The sequence below is a fragment of the Microcebus murinus genome, chromosome 10 (assembly GCF_040939455.1).
Source record: "Microcebus murinus isolate Inina chromosome 10, M.murinus_Inina_mat1.0, whole genome shotgun sequence".
In the NCBI taxonomy this organism is placed as follows: domain Eukaryota; kingdom Metazoa; phylum Chordata; class Mammalia; order Primates; family Cheirogaleidae; genus Microcebus; species Microcebus murinus.
The window spans coordinates 87173893-87201591 of record NC_134113.1 but is presented as its reverse complement, the minus strand read 5'-3'; the positions used below and the strand labels follow the sequence as shown (position 1 = coordinate 87201591).

The window sequence follows — 27699 nt, the reverse complement described above, 5'->3', positions numbered from 1 at the left end:
AACTTTACTAATAGCCTACTGTTGACTAGAAATCTTATCTATAACATGCACAGTTGATTAACACCTATTTTGTATGTTATGTGTATTATATACTGAAGTCGTACAATAAAGGAAGCTAGAGAACAGAAAATGTTATGAAGAAAATCATAAGAGAAAATATATTTACAATCATTAAGTGGAAGTGGATCATGGTATAAAGGTCTTCATCCTCATAGTCTTCAGATTGAGGAGGCTGAGGAGGAGAAAGAAGAGGAAGGGCTGGTCTTGCTGTCTCAGGGATGGCAGAGGTGGAAGAAAAACTCCACAGAAGTGGACCTGTGAGATTCAAATCTGTGCTGTTCAAAGGTCAACTATATATGTAAGATACAATGGTTTTCCCCTTTACCTACTCAGCTTCAGGTGGCCAGACCGACTTTGGTATAATAGGACAGTCTGAAATGTGCAAGAACTCCTGATTTTACATGGAAAACCTATATAATTATGCTACTTCCTTCTGGGTGAGCGTGGGACAGAGAGGATGAGAGTGTTCAAATGGGGTGGCGAGAATGGAAGCTGGGGAAGGGAGGGAAGTACCCTTCCCGTCTCTCTCTCTCTCTCTCTCTCTCTCTCTCTCTCTCTCTCTCTCTCTCTCTCTCTCTCTCTCTCTCTCACACACACACACACACACACACACACACACACACACACCGCGTACACACTCCATCTCTACAATCACAGCCACCCAAGTGTTATAACTGCAACTGGAGGCAGATGTAGGAAGATTGAGGAAACTGGGATCTGGTGCCCGATGGCTCGAGAGGGGTCGGGGAAAACCCGCAGAACTCCTGAGTCCGAGATTGTGTGCAGGGTTGAGGCGGAGCCTGCGGTGGGGGCTGTCCAGCTGCAGGAGGCAGCTGGCAGAGCGGGTGGGAGGGTTGGGTGGCTGCTTTCACTTTAGGAGTCTCAGCTCTGAGTGAGAGTGTCCCTGTTGCCGGAGGACCACTGCGGGCTGGGCGCAGGGCCCCCGCCTCTCCCTCTCCACGCGACCCCGCAGCCGCGGTGGCAGCGGCGGCAGAGCCTCGCCCACTCCAATCCCCACCCTCTCCGTCCTTAGCCATTTAAGAACGGCAGCGCCTGGCACGTTCTTGGAGGACCCGGGCGCAGAAGAGGAAAGGGAGCAGGCGCAGGGGGAGGGCTGGGAAGGCAGCATGCGCCCGCCAGGAGCAACCTCGGCGCCCAGGGTCTGAGGCTGCAGCCCCAGTTCGCCATTGTGAGCCGCCGCCGGGGGAACCCGCTGGTGCAGCTGTCCCCCAGGGTCCCCGTCCGCGCAGCGATGGGGCACCTGCCCACGGGGACGCGCGGCGGCCGCCGTCTCCTGCCTCTGCTCTGGCTCTTTGTGCTGCTCAAGGTAGGGGAGCTCCCCCACCCCGCCCCTGCCCCGGCGATCCGGGCGCCCTCGCTCTGCCGTGCGGGAGCCGCGCGCCCGGGGCGCGATGGCCCGGCTGCGGGAAGCGCGCCGTGCAGCCCGGGCGCACGCTTTGTTGTCCTCGCGTGTGCGTGCTCCTGGTGGGCTTGAGGCACGGGGGTGGAAGAATGAGGGAAGTTTGCTCCCTCCAGCTTTCGCCCTTTGTGCTCTTTTACCGCCGCTGATACGCAAATCAAAGGTGGGCTTGTTGGCTAGTGTGTCTCGGGCAAAATGAGGTCACTTTCCTTTCTGGTCTCTGCTGCACCCCAACGCCGCCGTAACCTTTCCGCCCTCCCCCAACGGAGTGTGCGGCTGCTTTGTCTTAATTTACCTTCTGCTGGAATTATGCACTGGGGGAGGGAGGAGGAGGACTGAGCTCCCTGGCCACAAATGGACTGCCAGGGCTGGAGCGAGGGCAGGATTTTCTTTGAATAAGGAGTGTCAGGTTGAGCCTGGAGTGGATTCCTCTCCCCAAGTCTCGTCTCCACCCGGAGAATTCCTTTTAAAAAGTCTCTAGACTTTCTCCACTGCATTTCCAGAGCATGCTACCTCTAAATCTAATGGTAGGAAAATATATATAATTCACTTTTTCCTATCTTCTTTGGAATGTGCTGCCTCGGGGTTTTACTTTGAGAAAAATTAAAAGGAAAGGAGCTGTTTTAAAAAATTAGTTTGACAAGAATACCGTAGATAACATTTTTGAGGACATATCAGCTGGATGTTTTCTTGGGAGGTGGCGTGAAGTTATGAAGTGATTGTCACTCGTGTTTTCAGTGGGTCTACTTTAGTTCTGTCATCAGTCCTTCCGCTTGTCGCAAAGCAAACTCGGGCATGTCGACAGGTGACCCGGAGCTGTCCTTTCAGCACCACAGTGGTACCTACCCTAGAAATGGATGAAACAGTAATGGATGCAAATGTTTTCGTATTAAAGAGTCACTTCTTTCTTATATGCACCATTAATTATGGATGCCTGACAAGACTATAGCGGAACAGGACCAGTGGATTAAGAACAGCATTAATTTTAAATACTCCATATTTTCATTTATCTTAATGGAAAAGAGAAAAAAATAGTTTCAGGGGGAAACAGCAACAGAGTGCCTAAGTAACAGTCTAAATGACATTAAATAGGTTTTTTCATTATCTCTTAAATTATCAATAATCATTTTATTTTTAAAATATGGGGAATAATAAGCTCAGTCCTATGTTTTCACTCCAGGAGATTGTTTTTTGGTACACATCACAAATGTATTAGACTTACTAAGTTGTCTATTAGTCATTTTTCTAACTGTTTGTCAAACTGTGTCATGACTGTTATAGATATGCAACACTTGTCATGAACCCAAAATGAGAAATCAAGTCATCATACATTTTACTGAGTAACAGCTAAGAATTATATGCATGACATGTGATTCAAACCTAACCATTGACACAACTTCAGTTTTTTACTTGAGTTCTTTATAATGGATGTGAATTCCAGAAGTGAAAGATTGATTAGTTTGGAAGTGGGGGTATAGTGTTGCCATTCAAATGCAAAAAATATGGCAAGAGTTTGACTCAAGGCTCAATATTGGAATGAGAAAATGAAGTCAGAGATAGCATAATAGTACCATTAGTCACTGTAATAGAGCTCCACCCTCTTTCACGTAATAGGTATATTTGTGAACATTTGCAGGGAAAGTCAATTATGGTAAACTGCATGACATAGAAAACACATTGACAAAGCTTGCCATTTAAAGAAGTATTATTGTAATGAGACAAATAATTTTGTAAGAAAAATCACTACTTTTTATTTTATGTGAATGCAATATTTTCATCACTCAAATATAAAATATAAGAGGAAGAAGAAAATGTATATATATATATATATATATATATATATATATATATAATACCTACTAGGTGACAGTCTTTCAGATATTCCACATGTGTTATTTCATTAAATCATACTTTGCTACAGTTAGCAAGAGATGTTCAAAGTGGCAGATTGGGCACATAGCTTAATGTCTTACATTTAGGGGATAGTATATTACATGTTGCATTTGACATATAGTAGAATCTCTATAATTTGGAGATACTTTTAATTCAAGGTCCTCAATAAGTGCCAGTAAAATGGATCTACCATTATGGTGATGACAGGAATGTGGAAAAATCTCATTATTAAATACCAATTGTCAACTGGATCTCAATAAGAAAATCTAAAAAGGTCCATTGTGCTTTACCCCCCCCCCAAAAAAAACCCCCTAGTTTTCATTGTGACCAATAATTTTTTCTCTACTCCTTATGAGTATTCTCCAAGTAAGAGTGAAAATCTCTAAGGACTATAAATCAGAGAAATTCAACTATGAGGCTTAATTTATAATTTTCCATTTTGCACAAGTCAAAAAGAAGCACCTGGATATAAGTGGTGGGAAAATACAAAAGTTTGAATCTGTATGAATGGCTTTAACCAGTTTCATTGAGAGAGCCTAATGTGACTGGCCATGAAGGTCTTTGTGCATCATTCCTTATCCATAGATTGGTGATGGGCACATATAATCAGGTGTCACACATTTTCTGAGTCATCCACCACATATTAGGACACAAATATCTGCATAACTGATGTTGAATAAACACAATGTTGGTCATGAAAACTTTTAGTTTTATACCAATATTAATAGTGTGCATATATATATATATATATATATATATATATCTGTGTGTGTGTGTGTGTGTGTGTGTGTGTGTATAAAACATAGAAACAAAAATGGAACTCTGTTATCAAATGGGAACCTACTAATCTCAATGTCTTCCATCTAGGACTCCAAATGGTGAGTCTCCCTCTTGCGTATCTTCCCATAACTCCCAGTAAAAACAATGTAACTTCTCTCACCTATCCTATCTTTACTAAACCTCTCCCTAAAAATGGCTTCCTGTATCAGTTTCCTCAGTATCAGTACTTTGTCAACTAAGATGCACATTGTAGAATATGACATCATAGGAATTGGAAGTCTGCCTTCCCTGAAATGTTGCTTATTGGTAGTCAACTGGAATGTATCTCTAAACTCATAGGCTTGGCATGTATCCTTCTTTCCATTTTAATCCCCTCTCTACATTTCCTTTCATTTATGCTTCTACCGGAGATGTCATCAAAGAACATTAAATTTGAAAGAGGCCTTAATATTGTATTTTTCAAAAGAGATTTACATTTAATTCTATAAAGTATGAGTGTTATGATACTGGCTATTCTATTAATAGTCAAGAGAAATATCCACTTTCTGTGGCCTATTTGCCTTTCTCAACTTCCTTGTGCTCCTCTCTCTCCTTCTCTCTCTCTCTCTCTCTCTCTCTCTCTCACACACACACACACACACACACACACACACACACACACACACACAAAGAAGTTTTACTTTCTGCGTTGAGGTTCATCCATATATTATTCAGTGTTGGCAGGTGAACCATGACCCTTTCGTTTCTCTGGAGCAGCCTAGATCCTTCTCCTCACAATGAAGTTTCCTGCCCTTAACTCTTCTGTTAGCTTACTCTTTTGATAAATGATGTTGCCAGTCTTTTAGAGAAACCCTTTTACATGTGACATCCCCAGTAGTTGGCAGAGGCTCACCGTGCCCTGCTACTACAGGTGATTGAGTGATAATCTTTCCCACTGTGAACATATGTTTGCTTTTGTTCTTTGTTTTATGAAAGACTGTTGTATGAAAGAATAGAAAATTTACACTATATCTTTGCCTCATTTTGGATCCGATGAAAATGCATATCTATAATACATGCATAAATGATTAAAAACAATATGAGTTGTCCTTTATATTAAAACGTAGCATTATTTCTAGTGTCTATCCAACTTAAAGATATTTAAACTTATAAGCATACTGGATCCTGAGTCTTATGAATATAATTCCAACTTGATTCTGCAAGCTTTGCAAAAAGATCTTTGGTGTTGGGTATGGCTGGTGCACCTATACACAACATTGTCATTAGTGGCAGTGTGGCACAGTAGGAGGCTTAACAACAGTGACCACAGATATCTATTTCTCATTTTCTTCTTTATTTAATGCTTCCAGGTACATGGTTCTAGTGATGTCATATTTTCAGAAGCATTGATGAGCTTTACTGGAAAACAGTGTTTTTATCTGATTACCCCAAGTATTTTGTATGTATTTTTGAAATAAAGGAATGTCCGTTGTAATTCTTTGTCTTCCACTGTGCTTAGTATGTAGTATGAAGTATATAATAGAAGCTTAGTAAACAGGATTTAACTTTTCTGCTTTTTGTAAATAGCTTCTGATTGAAAACTGTGAAATATTTTGAACTCATCTTTAAGGAAAACATGAGATAATTATCATGTGAGTTAAATAACCATATTATAATACATTCATTACACTAAAAAGAGTAAAAATTTTACCTATCAACTGTTAGGATCTTATTAAAGCCCCAAATCAAAATACCAATGGGTTATTTTCCCCAAAAATTTAATTCTCCCAATTGCTCACTTATTCATTAATCTTGCTTCTCATGCGGTCTAATGTCATCATTTAAAAAGTAGCAATTGACATATTAGGGTAAATGGGTTTTTTAAACCCTAATAGACTTTCAACTTCAGCCAAGACCAAGATACACAGGTAATCTTTTTGCTATCTGTTCCATATCACTACTCTCCTATGACCATAACCAACAAGAATTGACCAACATTGCTGCATTCCTAGTAGAAGTCCCTCTAGTTTTTTGCCAGAACATTGTCCTTAAGAGATGAAGACTTTTCTTACTTTGGTCTTGGTGGTACTTATGGTGGTGTTTAACACAAAGTCATATAAACCAGTGTCTTACAGAACTCTTCTAGAGTGGCCTTAAAGACTCATTGGTATTGGCTCTTTTTTGCTTAAATAAGTACGTAAAGAGATGTTTTTGTTCACTAACATCATTGTCTTGAGGAACCCAGACAAGGTTAATGTGACTTGAGTAGAGTAAGCAAGAGTGCAGTGGGGGGGGGGAGGATGAGGCTGGAGGCAGAACACAAAGACACTTGTCCTCTTCTCTCCTGGTGCTACAACTCCAGAAGGTTCCATATGGTTCCTACCAGCCATTAAGAAGAATATGTGAATAACCTTGAACACCTCTCATGTAATCTGCTAGCACTAATTACTGTAATATTTCCCTTTCCCAATCTTGTCCTAGGTCTCCAAAGTGCCATTTTTCCCCCTTCTGCACATAGTGCCTTCAAATTTATTTCTATAAGTAAAACCATATTTTATCCATATGTCAGAAAAATCATTCTCAACTCTTTCAGAATCTAATTCTCCAGTGAAAGATTTTTTTTCTTTCCTTAGGCATTCTAGTTACTTAAAGGCCAGCTCCTTCTTCTTCTGAATATTTTAAAACCACCAAACAAACAGAGGATGTTTGAAACAAGGTCGTAGAGGTTTCTTGATAAAAGGTTTTTCCTTTCCTTTTTGTCAGGAAATTGAGATGAAAGAGAGAAAAATGATATATGCTTGATATACTTTTACATTTCAGAAGCAGAAAGTCAGAATTAGAAATAGGACTTTAAGCTGGAGACTTGTAGTACAAATTATAGATATGCAAGGAAATTAATGTAAGAAAATGAATATAGGGAAAATTAGAGAGTGGAATGAAAAAAGTGTGATGAAAACAAATATACTGCCATCCTTCTATTTATATGCAAATAAATGTGTTTCCATATTAAATACTCTTTTTATGTATTTGTTTTTTCACCCTTCCTACATAGGAATGCTATGCAGTTCAATTTTCTAACAAAACTATTCCCATCTTAAAGAAAATTAAAACCAAATGAACCTGTTTTTAAACTGGTAATTTTTGTGTATTTACTAGCAAATACAAAAAAGCAGGTGTGCAAATTATATACAAGGTAGTGGTCCAAAATCAGAATTATATCTGTTAATAGTGATGTACATGAAATTATGAGATTTTAAATGATGAATGTTTCCCCTTTTTGTGTTATCTCATTTAACTGTTTCTCAGATAACTGACACTATTTTTTTCTATTTTTACCCGTTAACTTTTTAATATCAGTAATTTGTGTATAGGTGAGAAAATAACATCACAAGTCCAGCATGCTCTCAATACTGTTCCTTCATTATTATCCCTGTAATTTCTGTTCCTGTTTCTCTCTACCTATAAGCCATATCAGACCAACTCTGGGCCTATGTACTGATCTAAATCATGCAATTCCCTCTTAGTTCCACCTATAGGAGCTTGTGATTGGCATGTACAAACCAGATGTCAGAGAATTCAAAATAATCTTCAGTGCCCTTTGTGTATTTTATCTTATCTGAAGTCTGGTGCCTAACTCCCTGCACTTATTTTCTGAATCAGGATTCTATTTTGAGTAACTCTAGCATTCCTACTTTGGGATCCTGGCTTTAATTTCTAATTAATCTCTTTGTCTTTTAGTTTCTTTGAAAGAGCATCCTATAAACATTTTTTGGCTGACCAATCTTTCCCCAAAGCCAACATGGCAACATTGAGAATTTACTTTTATTCTTCAATTCTAAGTCTGCCTTTTGGATTCCAGAATAATGATTTACCACCCAATACTATTCAAATATCTATTGAGAACCTATTTTGTGCCAGGAATTTTACTAGACATTGTGGGAACTGAAATGGTTAACTCTCAAGTTGAATCACTGCAAATGGTATAGTGGGAACATAGACACAGAAAAAGAAAACGTCATTAAAACGGGGTCATATTTAAAAAAGAAATAGAGCAATATATTGGGTGCTAGAGGGCACTTAACTGTCTGGTGGTTTGGGAAATGATTTCTAAGGGGATGCCTGAGTTGAGTCCTGGAGCACAGATATGAGTTAGCTTTAAAAATACAGGCATATAGGCAGAGAAAACTGCATGAGCAAAGGCCCAATGTTGTGAAAAGCTTGGCAGTGTTTAGGAAAATGCAAATGTATTCAAAAGGAATGGAGCAATAGGAGCCAGATCAGGGACAATATATGCTCTGCCAAAAAGTAAGATCTTTATCCTCTAGGTAAAGAGGCATTGTTGAAGGGTTTAATCAAGGGTATGATTTGTATTTTAGATAGAGCTCTTTGCCTGCAAGAAAGGCTATTGCAAAGGTGGGGCAGACCTGGGAGCAGTTACACCACTAGGAAGTTATTGTAATTACCCAATTAAGAGATGACAAACATTGACATTAGGGTGATGGTAAAAGAACTAAAGGAGGACAGGCAATGCTGAAAGAAAGTTGGCAAGACTAATTAAATGTGGGAAATTGGAGAGAGAAAGGTCTATAGTAATTTCTAGGTAACTGACCTAGAATCTGGGAGAATAGTGATCTTAAGATAGTATGTGTGCTAGATAGTCTTCATTACCATCAAGATCAACTTACCCCCTTCTCCACCCTGCCCAGTGCTGGAATCTCTCCTGGATGGACTGCTTCTTCCAACTCTCTTGCCCTCTGCCTTCTAGTGAGTTTGGCCAATATGAGGCACTGGCAGAAAATTACTGCTGGAAGGAGAGAGAAATCAAAGCATTTATTTCCCCATTTGCTGTTAGGCAGTGGCTTTATTCTCTCTTCCAAATCTGTAGTCAGCCCCTCTTAATAAGACTAAAGTTTTGGCCAAGTTCCAGAAACAGTTGTCTCTCTCCTTATCCCTTGATGGCAATAACTTCTCCCTGCTGCTAGTCCCTGGGTACTTTTTTATCCGTGCTTGGTACTGTCATTACTGCTCCACAGCTTTGTTAATAGTCCCTTCATAAATTCTCTGGGATTTCCCCTGAGTGTCCTGCTGGGACCCTGATGGATTTAGTAGTAGACCTTTGAGTTTGAAATACTTAAAAGCAAAAGCAAAACAAACAACCAAATAATAATAATAAAAACAACACAGGTACTTGGATGTGAGTCTGAAGTCTAAGGGAGATGGCAGGCCTGGAGATGTGAATGGGATATCCCAGCAGAGGGAAGGGGAGATGAGGGTTGGGGGTGTTAAGGAGCATGACATTTAATGGTGAGCAAATAAGAAACTCAAGAAGATGAAGAAGGCACAACCAGAGAGGTACAAGAGGAAAGCAGAATCAAGGAAACCCAGGGTCTAGGAAATTTCAAGTGGAGGAATTGACCAATAGCATCAGAGAGTTTCTATAAACTAAGGTCTGGATAGATAGCTTTCCACTGTGGAAATAGGTAGGCTATTGGTCTCTGTGAAGCCTGGAAGTTGGAAAGTTAAAAAGTTGCCCCTTATTTGATCAGAGCATAGGCTGGGCAGCAGGTCAGAGAGATCTGACTTCAATAGCACCTCTCTCAGCTGTGCCACTTACCAGCAGTAGGATGTTGTGAAAGTTATTTCATCTTTCTGGTTTCCCGTTTGGTAATCTCTTGTACTTATCTCATAGGATTATTGTCAGGAATAAATGAGATAATGACCATAAAGTCCTGGGAACAGTGCCTAGAATGCAGTAAGCACTCAATAAACAGAAGGAAAAAAATAGTAAAAGTAGTAAAAAAAAAAACATAGGCAAAGCAAAGTCAAAGAGGTAGGACAATAAAAATGTATATAGAGCAGCATTTCCCAGAATGTTTTTCCATGGAACATCAGAGAGGCTTGCAATATTAATAGATGTTATTAAAAATAAACACCACTGTGGTGACAAGAATTTGGGAATTAATTAGTTTAACTTTGCTTAAACTAACATTAACTTATTTTCCTGTGTCAGGATTTCTCATAACCTTTAATATGTTAATATGCTTTGTGTCTTCCAGAAAGGAAATAGAGTGCATAGCATTTTCCAAGCTTATTTGTCACATTCTTTTTCTAAAAATGACTCAGGAGAATAGTGAATATATCTATGACACAATATCTATGCTCATACACTAGATACTTCTTTTTTTTCTTTATCTCTCCCTCACTTTTTTTTTTTTTTTTTTTGAGACAAAATCTGGCTCCATTGCCCTGGGTAGAGTGCAGTGGTGTCATCATAGCTCACTGCAACCGCAAACTCCTGGGCTCAAAGGATCCTCCTGCCTCAATCTCCCGAGTAGCTGGGACTACGGGCACACACCATGAGGCCCAGCTAATTTTTCTATTTTTAGTAGAGATGGGGTCTCACTCCTGCACAGGCTGGTCTCTAACTCCTGAGCTCAAGAAATCCTCCAACCTCAGCCTCCCAGAGTGCTAGGTTTACAGGTGTGAGCCACCACTCCTACCTTCTTTTCTTTCTTTCTTTCTTTTTTTTCTTAATAAGAATTATAACGTTAACGATAAGGAAAACATAGCTGCAAGATCAACTGTAATGTAAATTTCAGAATCAGGAGAATTTGCTCGGAAAGCAACCATTCTAACTTTCTTATCAAACACTGATGTTCAAAAAAACTCTCTTGTAAGAAAACATATACATATTCTCTTTATTTTATGACTGTGTTAACTCTGAGTATTGGTAATTGTACGTAGAAAATATTTCTTTGGCTTTTGACTTTAAAAAAATGAAACATACATTTTAGCACTGTTTGCCAATGTGATATCTTAATATATGACTTAACACAACAATCTATTTTGTTCAACATATGTTCCAAATGAAACTATATTTCACAAAGATCATCTACCTCAAAAGTTAAGCTAATGCTTACATCTTGTCTCTAATGTCACTACCAATTAGTCATAAATAGTCAAATTACTAATAGCTGAGAAATGTCTTTTTCACCATTAGGTAGCAGTTTTGTTGTTATGGTTTGGTTTGATCTTATAGTGAACGATTTCTTGTTGTAGCTTTCCCTTGTTACTTCTATCCCTGATGTTAGCAGAGCACTATATGGTTGACTGTTCCTGCTCTCTTGCATGTTATGAATAACTGCTTTGCTGACAGACCTGACAGCTCATAAAGATAAAATGTATTAGATGCAATGGATACTCTTTCAATGACAGGTACTCTTAAAACCCAGACGTCACCACTATGTAATTCCTCCATGTAACCCCAAATCACTTTTACCCCTAATTCTAGTGAATTTTTTTTAAGAAAAGATAAAAATGTGAGAAGCTTGTCATCTCACTTTTCTCTCTTCACCCTCCATCATACCACGTTTAGCTGTTCATAGCAGCCCAAGTGTTCTGCCTATTACTCTTTTATCTCTTCTATGGCTACAATAACCAACTGAGTGGAAGACAGTTTGTTTTTTTTATTTTTCTTCCCAAGGAGGTCCATGATGAACTATGGTAAGCATTTGAGAGTACTAGTGTGAGAAAAATACACAGTACATAGAAAGCATTCTATAAATGCAGATTTTATTTTACTCCAGTCTCTGTTCAAAGGGCACTTACTCAGCATGTCTTTCTGAATCACGCCCTCACTCTACTATTTTACCACTTTTACCCAGGTTTCTTTTTCTTCAGAGAATGTGTCACTGGCTACATGATGTTACATTGCATCTTTATTGTTACTTAGCTCTTCCATTGAAACTGTGGGTTTCATGAGAGCAAGGACTTTGTGCTTTGTGTTCACTGTTGTTTCCTCAGCTTCTGGAAGAGTACCTGGCCCATGGTGGATGCCCAGTTAAGTATTTGTTGGATGAATGAATAAGTGAATGAATGAATGTTGAATGAATAAATGGGGCGAGGGAGATCAAACAGAAGGTATGCGCCAGGCTCAAGACGGAAGAAGAGCAGGATGGAGCTCGCGGGTGCAGGGAATAGAGAAGATGCCTAGGGAGATGAACTCGGAGGGAGGGTCTATCAGGGACCCAGTGCTGAGTCAGGGGCTGGAGAGGCCGTAGAATCAGGATGGGGGAGGGTCCGGACATGCTATTTTGTTGAGCTTGTGGCGGGAACAGAGGTTTTATTACCACAAGTGAAAATGAACTCTTTTAGACCCCAAGATAAGGTCCCTCACACTTTTTCTCTTGCTATGTTATTAAATCATAATAAACCACTGAGCACAAATGATGGGCTCCCAAAGTCATAAATAGGTTCTCTTAGATGATGAATTCTTATCTGTAATGAAGTAAAAACATAGATTTTTCTGATCATTTATTCTCCATCTTCTTCATTGACTATGCATATAATGTACTTTAACTTCTAAAACAAAGTTTTCTGAGTATTTAAAATCTAAAAATATGTTCTTTTCTTGGCTGTACAATTTGAAAATATCAATTTGAAAGAATATTTTTAAATAATTTTTTTCTCTTTTTTTTCTCTCACCCTGCATGTCAATGTACCCAGCTTGGCTCTAGACCTCAAAGGGTATTTCTGGAAACTCATATAACTAACATAAAGCTCAGATGATAAATTATTACTTTTTTTAAAAACTTAAAACTTTTATGATTTCTTTTATTACTGAAAGTTATATCTCTTATTTTTCAAATTGTCAGTGGGTGCCTCATGGAAATTTTTAAAACAGCCTTTTGAAAATGAATGTCTTTTCCTGGGTAAGATTCCATCAGGTAACTACATATAGAAACAACTGGTAATTTTCTTACTCAGTTGAAATACTAGATAATAAATATTTTGTTATGCAACATGGACAGCAAGTTAAATGTGATGATTTGATTAGTGTTGTGTTCATTAAAGTGGTAATATATGTACACCCAAAACCTGGATTGTCAAGATTTTCAAATTACTAAAATACAGAAATATATGCTTAAAACAAATACTATTATTTAAATAATGTGGTATGTCACTAGTGAGTTGAACAGTATTACACAATCTTGTGACTCACTAATCTATATCCATAGTCTATTACCATACTCATAAAGTGCTAAAGTTTGTGTTAACTGTAATTTTTTCCTACAAATTTAATTTTGTTCTTGCTTTTTGGGAAATCAATATATTCTCCAGAGCCAAAAACGGGAGGAAAATTATGATCAAATTACTTATACTCTCACATACAAGGCTGAAGGAGTTTTTGCTCTCCATTCTGTGAATTGATGATAAGGAGGATTGCACCTGGAGAGTATACAAATAGCATTAACAATTCTTTGATTAATGGGTTATTTTTATTAAGTTTAATAATCTTTATTTAGTATCAAATCAAACTTTCTGGAAACTTCCAAGAATACATTTACACAAGTCTCCTCTTTCTGTCTCTGGAGTGGCTGCATTAGAATCAGGATAATTGTCGCCCATCACCCTTTCTCTGTGATAAACTGAGAATTTCCAATTCCAGTCAAGTTGGTGATCCATAAAATAGATATTCTAATAATATTGCTTTGGGGTTTCTATTTACTTTGATATTGTGCTGATCACTAAAGTATAATCATAAAAATGGGAGTGATCTTCCAAATACTACAAAGTATAAGCATCATATTTTTAGATTTACAATAATAAATGCCAACACAATGACCATAAGAAATACCTTATTACTTGGCTATGCTTAAAATTCTTAGATTTTTATCTAGAAAAAGATGATTCTTAAAGTGTCTAAATGTTAAGTCGATCAATAAGGTAAATAATAAAAGACCAAGGGAATGGCATATTGTCTGTAATGTATTATTAAACATGGAGTCATGTGGTCCTCCCTTAAAGAACTATAGGAAAAAACAAGTTACTATGAAATGCATTGGTACCGTAGCCTTATTTACATATAAAAATAGTGATGAGATGTGGCCAAGTTTATTCTACATTGTCATGGGGGGGAATTTCCTCTACAATTTTCCCTAATGAAATTATAATTTTTAATTAGTCTCTCAGAAATGGCTATTGGCCTCATTCAAAATGGTTTGATACTTGGGATCTATAATATGGAAATTCTGGTGTTGTCAAAGCTTTCTTAAAATTATTTCAATGATTTAGAACTAAATACTTGGACCTCATTCTAAAAACTTAGTTTATGAGGTTTTGGTTTTCATTTGTTTTTCTAATTAACAAAATCTGCTAAAACTCATCGCCCCTTTCAAGGTACTGAGTTCTCTTGAATTTGCTTTTTATATATTTGCAACTCATAAACGAAAGCTGTATCTTTAAAGCCTTTTTTTCATCTATATGCTACTACTCTGGCTAGTTTCCACTGCTAGATTGATGCAACATCTTTCTTTTCTGAAGGTTAATTGAGAACCTAATGAGAATCTTTCTATTGAAACTCTTGTTGCTATTCCAAGGCCCTCAATTAGCCTTTTTAGTATATGGCTGCTTATGGCTCTGAAATCTTTAACTAAATCTGAGTCAGGTGTGCATCGTCAGACACAAGAATGCTATGATAATATTTCAAGAATTGGAAAACTACTAGATGTTCACTGTGGAAAATGTATAAAATGCAACAGGCAGAAAAAGAATAAAGTAGTCATTCCTAAACACTCCATTCCAAAATAACTACCATCTGGGAACATATCTTTCCAAATTTTTTCCTACATCTGTGCATCTGAGTGTGTATGTTAAAAAAATAACAGTATTAAACTTCCCTACTATACATGCTCTTTTCACTTAAATGTATTATAATTTTTTCAAGACCTGAACATTTTTAGTCCTCTGCAATTTAGACCATTAAGCGATGAGTCAATTGTATGCATTGTCAATTGTATGCAAATGTATTTGCATTAAGGACATAGAAGGTCATAGATATTGATCATAACTGTCAAGTGGGGAACAGGAAGTTTTTGAGCAGGAAATCATCACCTGTGTATGCTTTCCATTAGTGTAACTACTTAAGAATTCATCACATGGAAAAACTTTAGATGCTATATTTGCTATACTGACAGGCATTTACTTTCCATTTTTTTACAGCTAAATACTATGAATAAGGAATATAAGAATATAGGCGTTCTGTTTTTAAAAAATTATAAAGCTATAGGAATGGATTCTGGCTTTATTCTTTGCTAGTTTTGTGGCATTTGGTGGTGTTCTGATTTCTTCATAGAAAACAAATTACAGTAGCTGCCCAGATCACCACTTCTCCAGTGGCCCAGGCTGCCATCCCACCAGGCCAGCCCACTGCCACCTGCAGCCTGCTATCCTGCTATCCTTCTATCCTTAGAAGAAAATTCCTTCTTCTTTTTGATACATATAGTCTAAAGGGCAGATACCATCCTCCTGCTCAATCTCAGTGCCCTGGATGGAGTGAACAGCCAAGGAGTGAACACCTGACCCAAGCTAAGCCCATTTGAAAACTGTACCTCCCTGGCCACTTTCTTTGGGATTGGCATGTCATCTAAACCAGAATTATCAGAAGGCAGCACTGCAATTGTTTTCAAACTGACAATGGTGGGGGGAAGAGTATTCTCCTCTCCAGTAATGGAGCTATGACATAGGCTGAGATACAGGGAGCTAAGATATAAGCCTGGAAGGTGTCCTCAACCATAAAACTTATTTCCAAGAAGAAACATTTTATAGCAGAAAAGGAGCAGGTCAGAAACAGTAGAGACTTCAGCAAGACTACCTTTTGTTGCAAGAAGACAATCTCGTTTCTTGGACTCCTGTGAAGTACTCAGAATGATTACAAAATAGCAATCTACTGAATTTCAATTCCATCATAGCTAAGTAGGAGTAATAGTGATCATTGGGATCTTTAAATAATCTGAATCCTAGTGATTATATAATTTATCATGCCAACCAGAGCTCTTCTGAGAGTGAAGGGATGCTTAAGCCAGGACAGCAGACATAAACCAGCCTGTTTTGGGAAACCCAGGACAGATGGTTATCCCTTCTGAAATATACTAACAAGCATGTTGTATGTAGTATGTAGTCATCAGCTCCTCACCAATCTCTGAAAGCCTCTGCTCTAAACAAGATGAACTAGCCGTAGAAGAAAAATTGTAATTGTCTTCATCAAAAACTAAACCCTGTGCACAAATGTTCATAGAAGTTTTATACTAGCCCCAAACTGAAAACAACCAAAATGTCCTTCAATGACTGAATGATTAAAAAAACTTTGGTACATCCATGCCTTGTAATACTACTCAGCAATGAAAAAGAATGAAGCATTGATACACACAGCATCTTAAATGAACCTCAAGAAAATTATGCTAAGTGAAAAAAAGCCAATCTCGAAAGACTGTAAAATGTATGATTTCAGGCTGGGCACGGTGGCTCACGCCTGTAATCCTAGCTCTCTGGGAGGCCAAGGCGGGCGGATTGCTCAAGGTCAGGAGTTCGAAACCAGCCTGAGCAAGAACGAGACCCCGTCTCTACTATAAATAGAAAGAAATTAATTGGCCAACTAATATATACAAAAAATTAGCCGGGCATGGTGGCGAATGCCTGTAGTCCCAGCTACTCGGGAGGCTGAGGCAGGAGGATTGCTTGAGCCCAGGAGTTTGAGGTTGCTGTGAGCTAGGCTGACGCCACGGCACTCACTCTAGCCTGGGCAACAAAGCGAGACTCTGTCTCAAAAAAAAAAAAAAAAAAAATGTATGATTTCATTTATGTAATATTCTTAAAATACCAAAACTATGATGAAGAACAAATTCATGGTGGCCAAACATTAGGAATTGGGGTAATGGGGAGTAGACGTATTATATATGGCTACAAAAGGGCAGCATGACTGAGCCTTAGGATAATGGAACAGTTGTGTGTCTTGAGCTTGGTGGTAATTACATGAAGTTATACAAGTGATAAAATTGTAAGATCTATGTTAGGTCTGGAGCCTAGAGACACAACCAGAGCCTCATATGTAGCAAAATGCTGTTTATTTTGAGCATCTGGGTACAGATGGGTGGAGGCCAAAGAGCGTCCACCCTGAGGGAGGGGAAAGCCTTGGGTTTTACACAGGGTTTCTCAGGGGAGAGTACCGTGTTTCCCCGAAAATAAGACCTACCCATAAAATAAGCCCTAGCAGGATTTCTAAGCATTTGCACAATAGAAGCCCTACCCCGAAAATCAAACCTAGTGATGGGCGTGGCTATGCAGCGTGTCTGCACAACCCATGCATTTCCTCTCTGAGAGGTAAAGAAGACGAGCACCCCGTCTCATCTGCCCCATCGTGACAGCTACTATCCCAGAGGTGACCGGAAAGGTGCGGGCAGTCCCACCAACAAGGTCAGCTCCCCCTGTGGGTCCTGGTCATCCTGTGCGTGCTGCAAGCTGAGGCTTTGAGGGGAAAATAACACATCCCCTGACAATAAGCCCTAGGGTGTCTTCTTGAAAAAAAATAAATATAAAACCCTGTCTTATTTTTGGGGAAACACAGTAAGTACCTGGGCCAGAACAGCAGCTGCAATAAAAATTTTTTTAAAATAATCAATTTCTGGGACCCCTGCGTCAGTCTCATCCTGTAGAGATATAAGGGACGGGAGTAGTTCTGTCCTTATCAGGGGGGACAAGAATACTGGCAGCAGTTGTCCCTTAAGTTTACAACTCCAGGGACTCTCCAGACTCCTGTGGCTATTGTTTCACAAATCTAAGTTTTCCATCAAGCAAATCCAGTCCTAGGGTTCCCACCTGGAACAAACCTAACACTATACATATGCAAATGAGCACATATGTAACTTGTGAAATCTGAATGAGTTCTGTAGATTTTACAAATAGCAATTTCATAGCTTGGATATTTTCTTATTTTGATATGCAAGGTTGGAGGAGGCAGCATGAAGAGTGCATGGAACTATGCATTTCTTTGCAACTTCCTATAAATCTATAATTGTTTTCCAAAAAAAGGCTGAAAAGACTTTAAGATTATTTTTTATCTTGTTTTGTTTTGTTTTTGTGCCTGGCACTCTGCCAAATATTTTAACTTACTCGTTGACAGATATAGTCTTTGTCCTACAGAGACTATCTCAGAAAGACAGTAATTATATTTGCAGAGAAATGAAAGGATATCTAAGCAAAAATGTGAAAAATTTAGGAAAATATGCAAATACACAAGGACCTCAATAAAACACCATTAGCCGCAAACTCACATTCATTATGAGGCAGGTTATCTATTGAACTATATTTTTAGGACATTTATCTAGCAAGTTCTTGACAGGACTAAATATTAAGGCATTCCCATTCATTATTCCCACAACGCTGCTAAAGACAACATTTTAATGACTCTTCAGAGAATCAGATAAAAATGGAGTTGTGCAAATTACTATTGCAGGAGGTAAGGTCAAAATACTTTATAGACTGATAAAGGAATATTCTTCCATTGTTTTAACAATTAGTAAATAGACTATCTGGAAATAATATGAATAAATTTAAACAAAATAGAAAGTGTAAGCCAAGCTTACATTTGAGCAAAATGGAGAAATAAGGGGGGAGTGGATGGAGAATTTATGATGAATGGATGTTTAAATATTTCAACAGTCAATCATCAAACATGTATTAAACTATAAGTGCAAGGAAGGCATTGGGTTCATCATTTTTAAGAATATAAAACAAAGTTATGCCTCGAGGAAGTCTGTAATATAAGTGATAACAACATAAGCATGTAAAAAGTTAAAGGGTGATGCATGATTTAAGACTATTGATATAAGAAAAGCCCTGAAGTGGTAGCTTATTAATTTGCAAATGAATGAGACAGACAACTATATTCAAATGAGTGCCTTTGCTTTCAGATAAAGGAGAGAGTTTGGGGGCTCAAAGAAGCAATGATTTCACGAAGGAAGACAAACTTTAATCTGAATCTTGTCCAGTGGAATTTAGAGATACAGAGTAGGTTAAGGAAAACATTTCAGATTGGAGAAACAGAGAAATAGAAGCAGCAATGTGAGAAAATGTAAGTTGTGTTTAAGAAGCTTGAGTAAAATGAGGTGAATGGATTCAGGTCCCGAGAAGGAGAAGGATGAGTATTTGGAAGTGAGATTGAAAAATTGGTTTTGCCCAGCCATGAGCTTATATTCATAAAATTCTGTTCAACAGGGCTACAAAGGCAAACATTAAAATGAACTTTCGTTCAGCAATGGCATGCAGGAAAAAATTATCATACCTCATTTTAGCTTTAATTGCTTTTATAATTCTGAATTTGCTGTTAAATGCAAATGCTTAATTCTAAATACGTGTGCTCTGTCTTAATTAGATAAAATAATCCTCTGCTGCTTGGGTAGTTCAGTAAATTACTCCCTAGACTTAAACTCCCCTGGATCATGTTGTTTATGCGTTAATCTGTATGCACTCTTAGAGATAAATGGAAAATAAATGGATTTTTTTCAGACACAAGTTGTAACTGTCAGCATACTTTTCAAATTTATACCCTCTGCATGTAACTAAAAATTTGCCATTGTTTACTATAGTAATTATAATTCACATATATATGCCTCCATACTAGTAGGATTTCTTGTACAGGTTTATATTTTATTTAAAACTCTGAGTTAAAGTTACATCGTGTTAGCCAGAACTAAATAGAGAATCTAAACCTAGCTATTATATATATATATAAGCATACTACCAACTCAGCAATCAAGGTCCTATCAATAGTGCCATGTTTGTCTATAAGATATGTCCCAAAGGAATGTAACTTGAGCAGAAATTGATCATTTAGTTCTTCTAAACCTCACTGCCTTACTGATTATGATGGAGGTGATACTCATGATCACTGTCATTCATTGAGTGGCTGCTGTTTATCAGGGACTTTTCCAGGGGTTTTGCATACATTATCTCAACCTGTCCTTTTACTAAGTCCTATATATCATTATCACCATATTAATGGTGGGGAAACTGAGTCTCAGAGAGGTACCAAAGGAGTTAGGAAGGAAACCCTGGTCCATCTGACCATAGAACTCGATACATACTGGTATATACCATAGTGCTTAGTACGAAAATCTGACATGGCTTTTATTTCCCCATTCACCAGCTTGCAGTTTCTCCTTCTTCTTCTTACTACAGAAATATCTTGAGATACAGGTAACTGAATCAATCAGTTTCTAAGTGCTTGATGGGGACTGCCACTGGGCCAGAAATGGTATAGGGAGTACTCCTGGAGACAGCTGGTTCCTGCCTATCTGAAATCTTCCTCGCAGTTTCTCCTTTCTGTCCCCTAATCTGTCAGTTTTATGTTCCCAGACCAGACGCCGCTGTCAGAGGATGCCTATGTATTCACAGATGTCAGGTTTATACTTTCATTTGTCACCTGGATCTGATGCTTCTGCACTTTGTTAGATAATTACTCAGACCTGAATGCAATGGGAAGTGCTATTGTGGAGCCCATCTTTTCAATTCTTGTGTATCCAGAGCTTTTGTGGTCAATGGTAGAAGCACGCAGACAGACATGCCCTGGCCTTAGAAGCCCACATGAGATTTTATGGCTCGCTGGCTTTGTGCGACTTTTATGCCTCAGATAGATCTTTCCCTCCAAGAAAAATACCACCAGGACAACAACAATTTTAACACTAATGTCTTCCTTTTGATTGCATTAGATTTGCAAATTAAACAGATTAATAGTAGTGTTCTGTGTTCCTCTCAGCTCTTCTGTTTAATACTCTTATCTGACAAAGTGTAAATAGAAGACATAATTAATTACTCATGACTTGCATGTCAAGATGCATAAAAAATTACATCCCCAGGAGGCCCATTATTACATATCTGTCTGTTCTGTGCAATTAGTTTCGCAAAGAAAAAGCATACCTGAAGATAAGGGTTTTGTTTGTTTTTCTTTTCTTTTTAGTTAGTTTATTAGCGTATGTGCAAAAAAGATATGGAAGAACGTTAACTGTTCATATAAAATTAAAGAGCTTAATTCATTTGCCCAAGGATATGTTATTTTTCCTTCTTTTTTGTATTTTTTAGTTTGTCCATGAGGTACCAAACTCTGTATAGGAAAGTTATAAAGTGATGATGCTTCTGTATAAGCAAGGCCTGGAGTGTGACTATTGCCTTTCTAGAATATGTCCTGCCCAGAAAGTTATTAGGCAAGCATGCTACACCGTAGTGTCCCTTCCATAAAATGTCTCAACCTTGAGCTGGAAAATTCACTACCATGACTTAAAAAAAAAAAAAAAAAAAGAATAATTTTTCTGCCATTTCTTCTGTCTTATCTGTCTAGAGTTGATCTGAATGAAATGAGGTCTCTGCTTTAACTGGGGAGCTCAGCATTTCAAATTTAGCTCTCAATCTGTTTCATGATAATTTTTGAAGGAACAGACTGCTTATGACAAAATGTGCCGTACTGTTATTAAAGGCAGGCTGCCTTTATAGATTTCTATCCCTTTGAAACAAAGTGATGGCTGGGAAGAATTTTTGAATGAGCGTATCTTCTGAGTTTTTAATAGATACATAATAAAATACGGTACGTGCCTCAGGTAAGAGAAAACCGAGTACCAGATTAAAAAAAAAAAAAAAAGGATGGCGTTGTCAGGGAACCAAGGCAGTACAAAGGCACGATTACTTGCCCACAGTCTCTTAGTCATTTCACCTCTCTGCAAAAATGAGAAACGTAATCACTTCTGCCTCACGGGATTGCTGTGAGGTCTAAATGAGCTAATCTGTGAAAGCACTTCGTAAACTGTAAAGCACAACTTAAATACATGACGTTATCTTATTAAAATGATTATATCACCTGTTTCATTGACTCTGGGACAGAGATGTTTTATTGTCCCACATTTACGTGTACCTGTGCGTTTGTGCCCTGAAAGACATGATTAACACTGTAGCACTTGCTTTGTCCTTTTAAAACGTAAAGTTGGCCACACCCAAACTTTGGGTAGCCTGTAGTCACAACTTGATGATATGACCGGAATGACTTAATACATACAAGTTATAAAATATTTCTGTCTTATAGCAAATATTTTCATGTCAACTCCATCTCTTCTCCGCTGATCAGGCCATTCCCATTAAAAATTATTGTTCACCTAATTCTGTACATATAATACTGTCAAGCATTCTATTTATACAGTATTTATGTCTGTGATCACCAATTATCTTTCATATATTCTGTCATAATGTATGCATTCTCTTCATGAACCTTTAGTGTGCATCAATTACATGTCAAATACTGTGCTAATTATTCAGTTTCCTTGGGGTTAACTCATCTATAGGTATAAATGGGTACACATTTATAATAATAACTCCAATTACAGGGAAATTGGTCCCACGAGTACACGTGTGGCGTCAGCTTTTTGCCTATAAAGAAGCCTCAGGTGTTGCTCCCTGTTAACCCTCGCTCTTCTGGGTACCACCTCTGCCCTTCCAGGCTCCACATTTTCCTATCAGACGTCTCCTCTGCTCTACCCCGTACTACCACAATCGACCCTAGCACCTTCCCTGGTGCACTCAAAATACACCCTTGAAAATTAAGCCTTCTGACTGGGTCAATCTTGTGTTCCCCACCCCACCCCTCTTTGGAGCTTGTCAACTGTAGGCCAATAGATTTCTAGAATTCCTGTCCCACTAATTATTCAGGCATGCCTGAATTCCATCTAGGCACAAATTGGAATCTTTACCCCCCTACCCCATCCTTTCACATTAACGATAGCAAAAGTTGCCTGCCTATCTAATTTTATTTTCCTCTCATTTACCTTGTCTGCTCTCTAGTGGAGTTGAATAAACTAGTGGACTGTGGAACAATCAAATGCCTGATAGCATTAAGGAAGATGATAAAAATGTAAAGGTAACCTCACTTAAAAGAACCCTGTGTTAATTACATTCTGTTTTATGACCTTTGTAAAAGTTTGGTATCTCAATTGGAAAAAGTGATACAAGTTTAAAAGGTTATTTATGTTTGATATTGGGCCCCACGTATTTATTTCTAAATTCCACTGTGGTTGAGATACTACAAATTATTTATCTCAAAAGTATTTGCATTTCTTATTAAATGTCCCAAATAAGCAGTCATTTAACATAGATTCAAAATAAAAATTAAAAATATAAAGTTTCATCTTTCATATTAAAACATCCTAAGGCTGGGCTCAATGGCTCACACCTGTAATCCTTGCACTCTGGGAGGCTGATGAGGGAGGATCATTTGAGCTCAGGAGTTGAACACCAGCCTGAGCAAGAGTGAGACCCCATCTCTACTAAAAATATAAAGAAATTAGCTAGACAACTAAAAATATATAGAAAAAAATAGCCGGGCATGGTGGTGCATGCCTGTAGTCCCAGCTACTCGGCAGGCTGAGGCTGGAAGGATTGCTTGAGCTCAGGAATTTGAGGTTGCTGTGAGCTAGGCTGACACCATGGCACTCTAGCCTGGGCAACAGAATGAGACTCTGTCTCAAAAAGATAAAAACATCCTAAGTTGAAGGAGAATTTTTGTGTGAGTCTATATAATCACTATGAGGTTCTAACTAAGATAGAAAGTAAATATAAAAATCAGGCTTTATGTCTTGTAAAAAACAGGAAATAAGAAATATGCAGCATTTTAAAATTCCCATTTTGGGGAACATTGTTAATGTTGAAATCCCAGAATTGTGGAAACATTGGAAATATGTCATACTGTGAGTATAATGCTTGCTGATGGCATCATTTCCAGAATTAATAGCAAGCATTACCCAAATAGTTGTAAAATACATTTATTTGGCAATTTAAAAGAGCAGATCATCTTCAAGTAATATGATGTGTTTCACAAACATGACAATGACTCTTTGGAGCACTCTGCTAGATTTCCTTACACAGAAATCTCACAAAACTTGGATACATGCGAATCAATCACTGAAAGGCATATCACTTTCTTTCTCCTAACTCAGCCACTTAAGATTCATGTTAAGCCTATTAAAAGAGGTGAAAGCAAGTGTGGTATACATTATTGATATTGTCCCACACTCAAACTTAAAACTTTTACTGTAATCTTTCAGATCATATACATTTCACTTAATGAAGTTTTCAAAATACTATATGGAAAAAAAAGGGTAAGTTTGTGATTTCGTGGCTCTTTTCATATGCTGATCTCAATTCAATATCAAGTCTCCCTCTTTTCACAAACCATCTGGGAGATTGACAAGTTGCATCTCACCAGATGGCCCAGCATACCAACCTCGCACTTTTCATGGCACCATCCCTCCGTGATGAATCCTGGAATGTTTTAGTACAATGTTCCTGCTCAGGAAGAATTCCACAGCTCATGCCATTAAGAATCAGTTCCTCATTGCCCACTTCATTTCCCAAGGTTGAAATAGGATGTGATCTCCCCTGTGTACTAAATCGTTCCGGGACTCAGAGGAAGTAAGTGATTCTAGTTGGATACACCCACCAAACTCCTATCATCCTATCTTTCTACAGTTTCTCTTCTACCTCATCTTTCCCTCTCCACTCCCTAGTCTATATTTTATCATTTACATTTTATATAGAGAGAGTTTGTTCTTTATTCCTCTCCTTTTTCACATACATAAATCACTGGGGAATGTATACTTTAAAGCATCAGAAAACAACTACACAGTTTTGATGTCTGCATGGCAGATCATATCTTCCAGAATCTGGCATACAGATGGTTGACACTGTGCAACACAAAATTGAATTGCCTGTGTAAATTACTTTATAGTATAAATACATATTTAAAACATACTGTCTGGGAAGAGATCCTTAAGACCCTTTCTTCTTCCTTTTGTCTTTATAAATATCAGGGAGGCAAGAGAACATGTGAAGGACAAGGACCTGAAAAAGACTCTTTTTACCCATAGCTTACAGATCAAATCTGACCTCAATATCTTCCCCCACCTCTCTCCCCCAACTTCTCCCCTCTGAGCGCTTCTCATAAGTTTTATAAATTCTTCCAGCCAGTTAGTGTTCAAGAAGAAAGTGAGCACTTTGACGAATATAATAGATCTAGTTTTTCTAGTGCCTTGAGCATCTTTCTTTTAGCACACTGAATTTTAGCTTCCAAGTTTTTCTTTCTTTTCTCTTTCTTGACTTTTAAACTTTAGTGCCTCTCTGTGTGACAAACATAGAAACTGCTCATATCTTCACACTCATGTTTTGACTGTCAAGCCTAAGTACCTGCTAAATTGTTCTTTTCTTTTAGCAGTAATTGACTACTGTAAGGGTCTTAGCACTATAAGAACAAACCACTTCACATAGAACTTTGCCTCCAGGAACTTTATTTCAGATCTCCTTTTTACTTAAGTTTGCAAAATGCTACCGTATGTGCTATTTTATTTCCTCCGTTGCATCCCAAGTTGGATCAGATGACAGTACACAGGCATGATCTTTATATGTGGGGGTCAGCTTTTCTGTCCTATTTTCCCAGATGCAGGGCACAGAATGAGCTTGAGGGAACAGTCTCTGACCAATCCAATGTGACACTGACCCTAGAAAAGTTAATTGCTTTCCTCAGGTGTGATTTTGTAGCCTAGAAGAACATCAACCTATCATTCCTGAGAATCTCAGGAATCCTGTGTTGTCTCTTTGGTGTGGATAAAAGGGAAAATGGGATGATCAGTGAAAGAGGGATTTCTTGATATAGAAAGAATAGGTTAGTTCTGGCATGGGGATAGGGAAACCAACAGCTAATTCAATTAGTTAAACGCTAATGCAGTTGAACAAGATGAAAATCTCTATCTTACTTCCCTACTTAAAACATATAAATGGATCTTCATTGTTCTTCAGACAAAGTCCACACTCCTTCAGGGACTTGAAGTCTTTCGCGATCCGGTTTATGACCACTTCTTTAGTATCATCGCTTCTCCATTCCTCACTTTTTATGCTTCAATCATTCTCCACTTTACTCAATTCCTCAAACTCAATACTCATTCTCACCTTCCTCTAGTTTTTTGCATATATCATTCTCAATGCCTGGATAATTCCTTTCTCTTATACTCTTCCCTTAATCTACAAGTGCCTGCTCATCCTCCAGGTCTTAGCTAGGATGTCACTCTATCAAAAAAAAAAAAAAAATGCATTCCTGACCTCCTCTCCTCTAAAACTGAGAGAAATACCTAAGTTTTTCTCTTCTCCCTAGAGCTCCTCCCTGTTCCGTCCCTAATTGTCCATATGGAAAAGTCCTGTTTATTTCCCAAGACACAACTTAAAACTCTTCTCTGAAATCATCCCAGCTTCACTCTTTCCTTCTTAATGCATCTATAACCTGAAGATATGTCTATTGTTGGTTTAATTACACTGTAATGATAATATTGGCCCATGTATTTATATTTCCGCCCAGGCTATAATATTAACTCCTTGAAGAATACAGTTTAATATGTCTTTATTATCTTTGTATCCCCAAACATGCTCTTTCCTCACTTGTTCATCCTACAGATGCAATTGCTTTTTAGTTATCTATCTCCCTGTTACTCTGTAAGCCTTGTAAGGGAGGGATCATATTTTATTTACCACTCTTCACTTACGGGCTTTTACAAAGTTTGGCACATACAGATACTCAAATACTTCTAAAATGAATGTATGAACTCATATAAAATTGATACAAAAGATAAATTTTTCTTCCAGTAGTCACAAAAAGGACAGAGCAAGAGACTCTTGGTGGCTTTATGCAGCCTTTACTAATGTTTATAATTTATGATAAATTGGAGATCATAGAAAGATTATTTTGGTCTATTTAGTTATAGTTTATTAGCAAGGTCCCATAAAGGGCAAAGATGTAGAAAACAGAATGCTTAAGATTTTTATTAAAATTTATAGCAATTAAATATGATAAGAATATCAAATTTTCTAATATACCTAGGGCCCTAAAAGATGGCCTAATATACTCACAAGACTGAAATACTTAATGGCATTTGCATACATTTATAAGCACGATTTATTGATCACCTAAAATATGTTAGGCTCTTTTGATAGGAAGAATAATGGTCCCCCGAAGATGTCTATACCCTAACCATAACCCTAACTGTGGAACCTATAAAATATGTTACCTTACATAAAAAAGAGACTTTTCAGATATGATTAAGATTAAGGACCTTACAATGGTGAGGTTTTCCTGGAATAATGGGCTGTCTAATCACATGAGTCCTTAAAACTAGGAGAGGAAAGTAAAAGATTAGGTCAGGGAGATGCACCCAGAGAGATTCCACCTGCCATTGCTGCCTTGGTAGGTGCGGGCCGGGGACCATGAGCCAGGGTCAGAATCCAGGAACAGTTCTCAGTGACTCCCAGCAAGGAAACGGGGACCTCAGTCCTATAATTGGAAGGAACTAAATTCTGCCAACAACTCCGAATGAGAGCGAAGATGGAGTCTTACCTAGAGACTTCAGAAAGGAACACGGCCCAGATGACACCTTCATCTTAGCCCAGCAAGACCCACACCATATTTCCGACCTGTAGAAATTTGTCATGGCAGCAATAGAAAACTAATACACGCTGGACTAAATGCTCGGGAGAGAATAAAGACATATTCCTAATTACCATCTTCTTTTTAAGGCACTTTTGAACATTATAGAATAGTCTTGTAAGGAAAACAGATTCATGAAACATATAATACTAATATAGTGTAATAAAACTTATAATAGATGCATATGTTTTATTCTGAAAGAAATAGGATGGATTAAGGAAGGAGTCAC

General features: G+C 38.0%; 1 protein-coding gene across 2 annotated transcripts in view; it reads left to right on the top strand.

The window, feature by feature from the left end:
* The first annotated feature begins 1118 nt into the window (after positions 1-1118).
* PTPRO (protein tyrosine phosphatase receptor type O) overlaps positions 1119-27699 on the top strand; it is a 238974-nt gene continuing 212393 nt past the window's right edge. Inside the window, exon 1 of one of the 2 annotated variants that reach the window (XM_020287617.2) lies at positions 1119-1387. In XM_020287617.2, coding sequence (XP_020143206.2) covers positions 1313-1387 — 75 coding nt within the window. In that variant the 5' untranslated portion in view covers positions 1119-1312. The remainder of the gene's footprint in view (positions 1388-27699) is intronic. The other variant, XM_076007633.1, reaches the window with a different exon arrangement.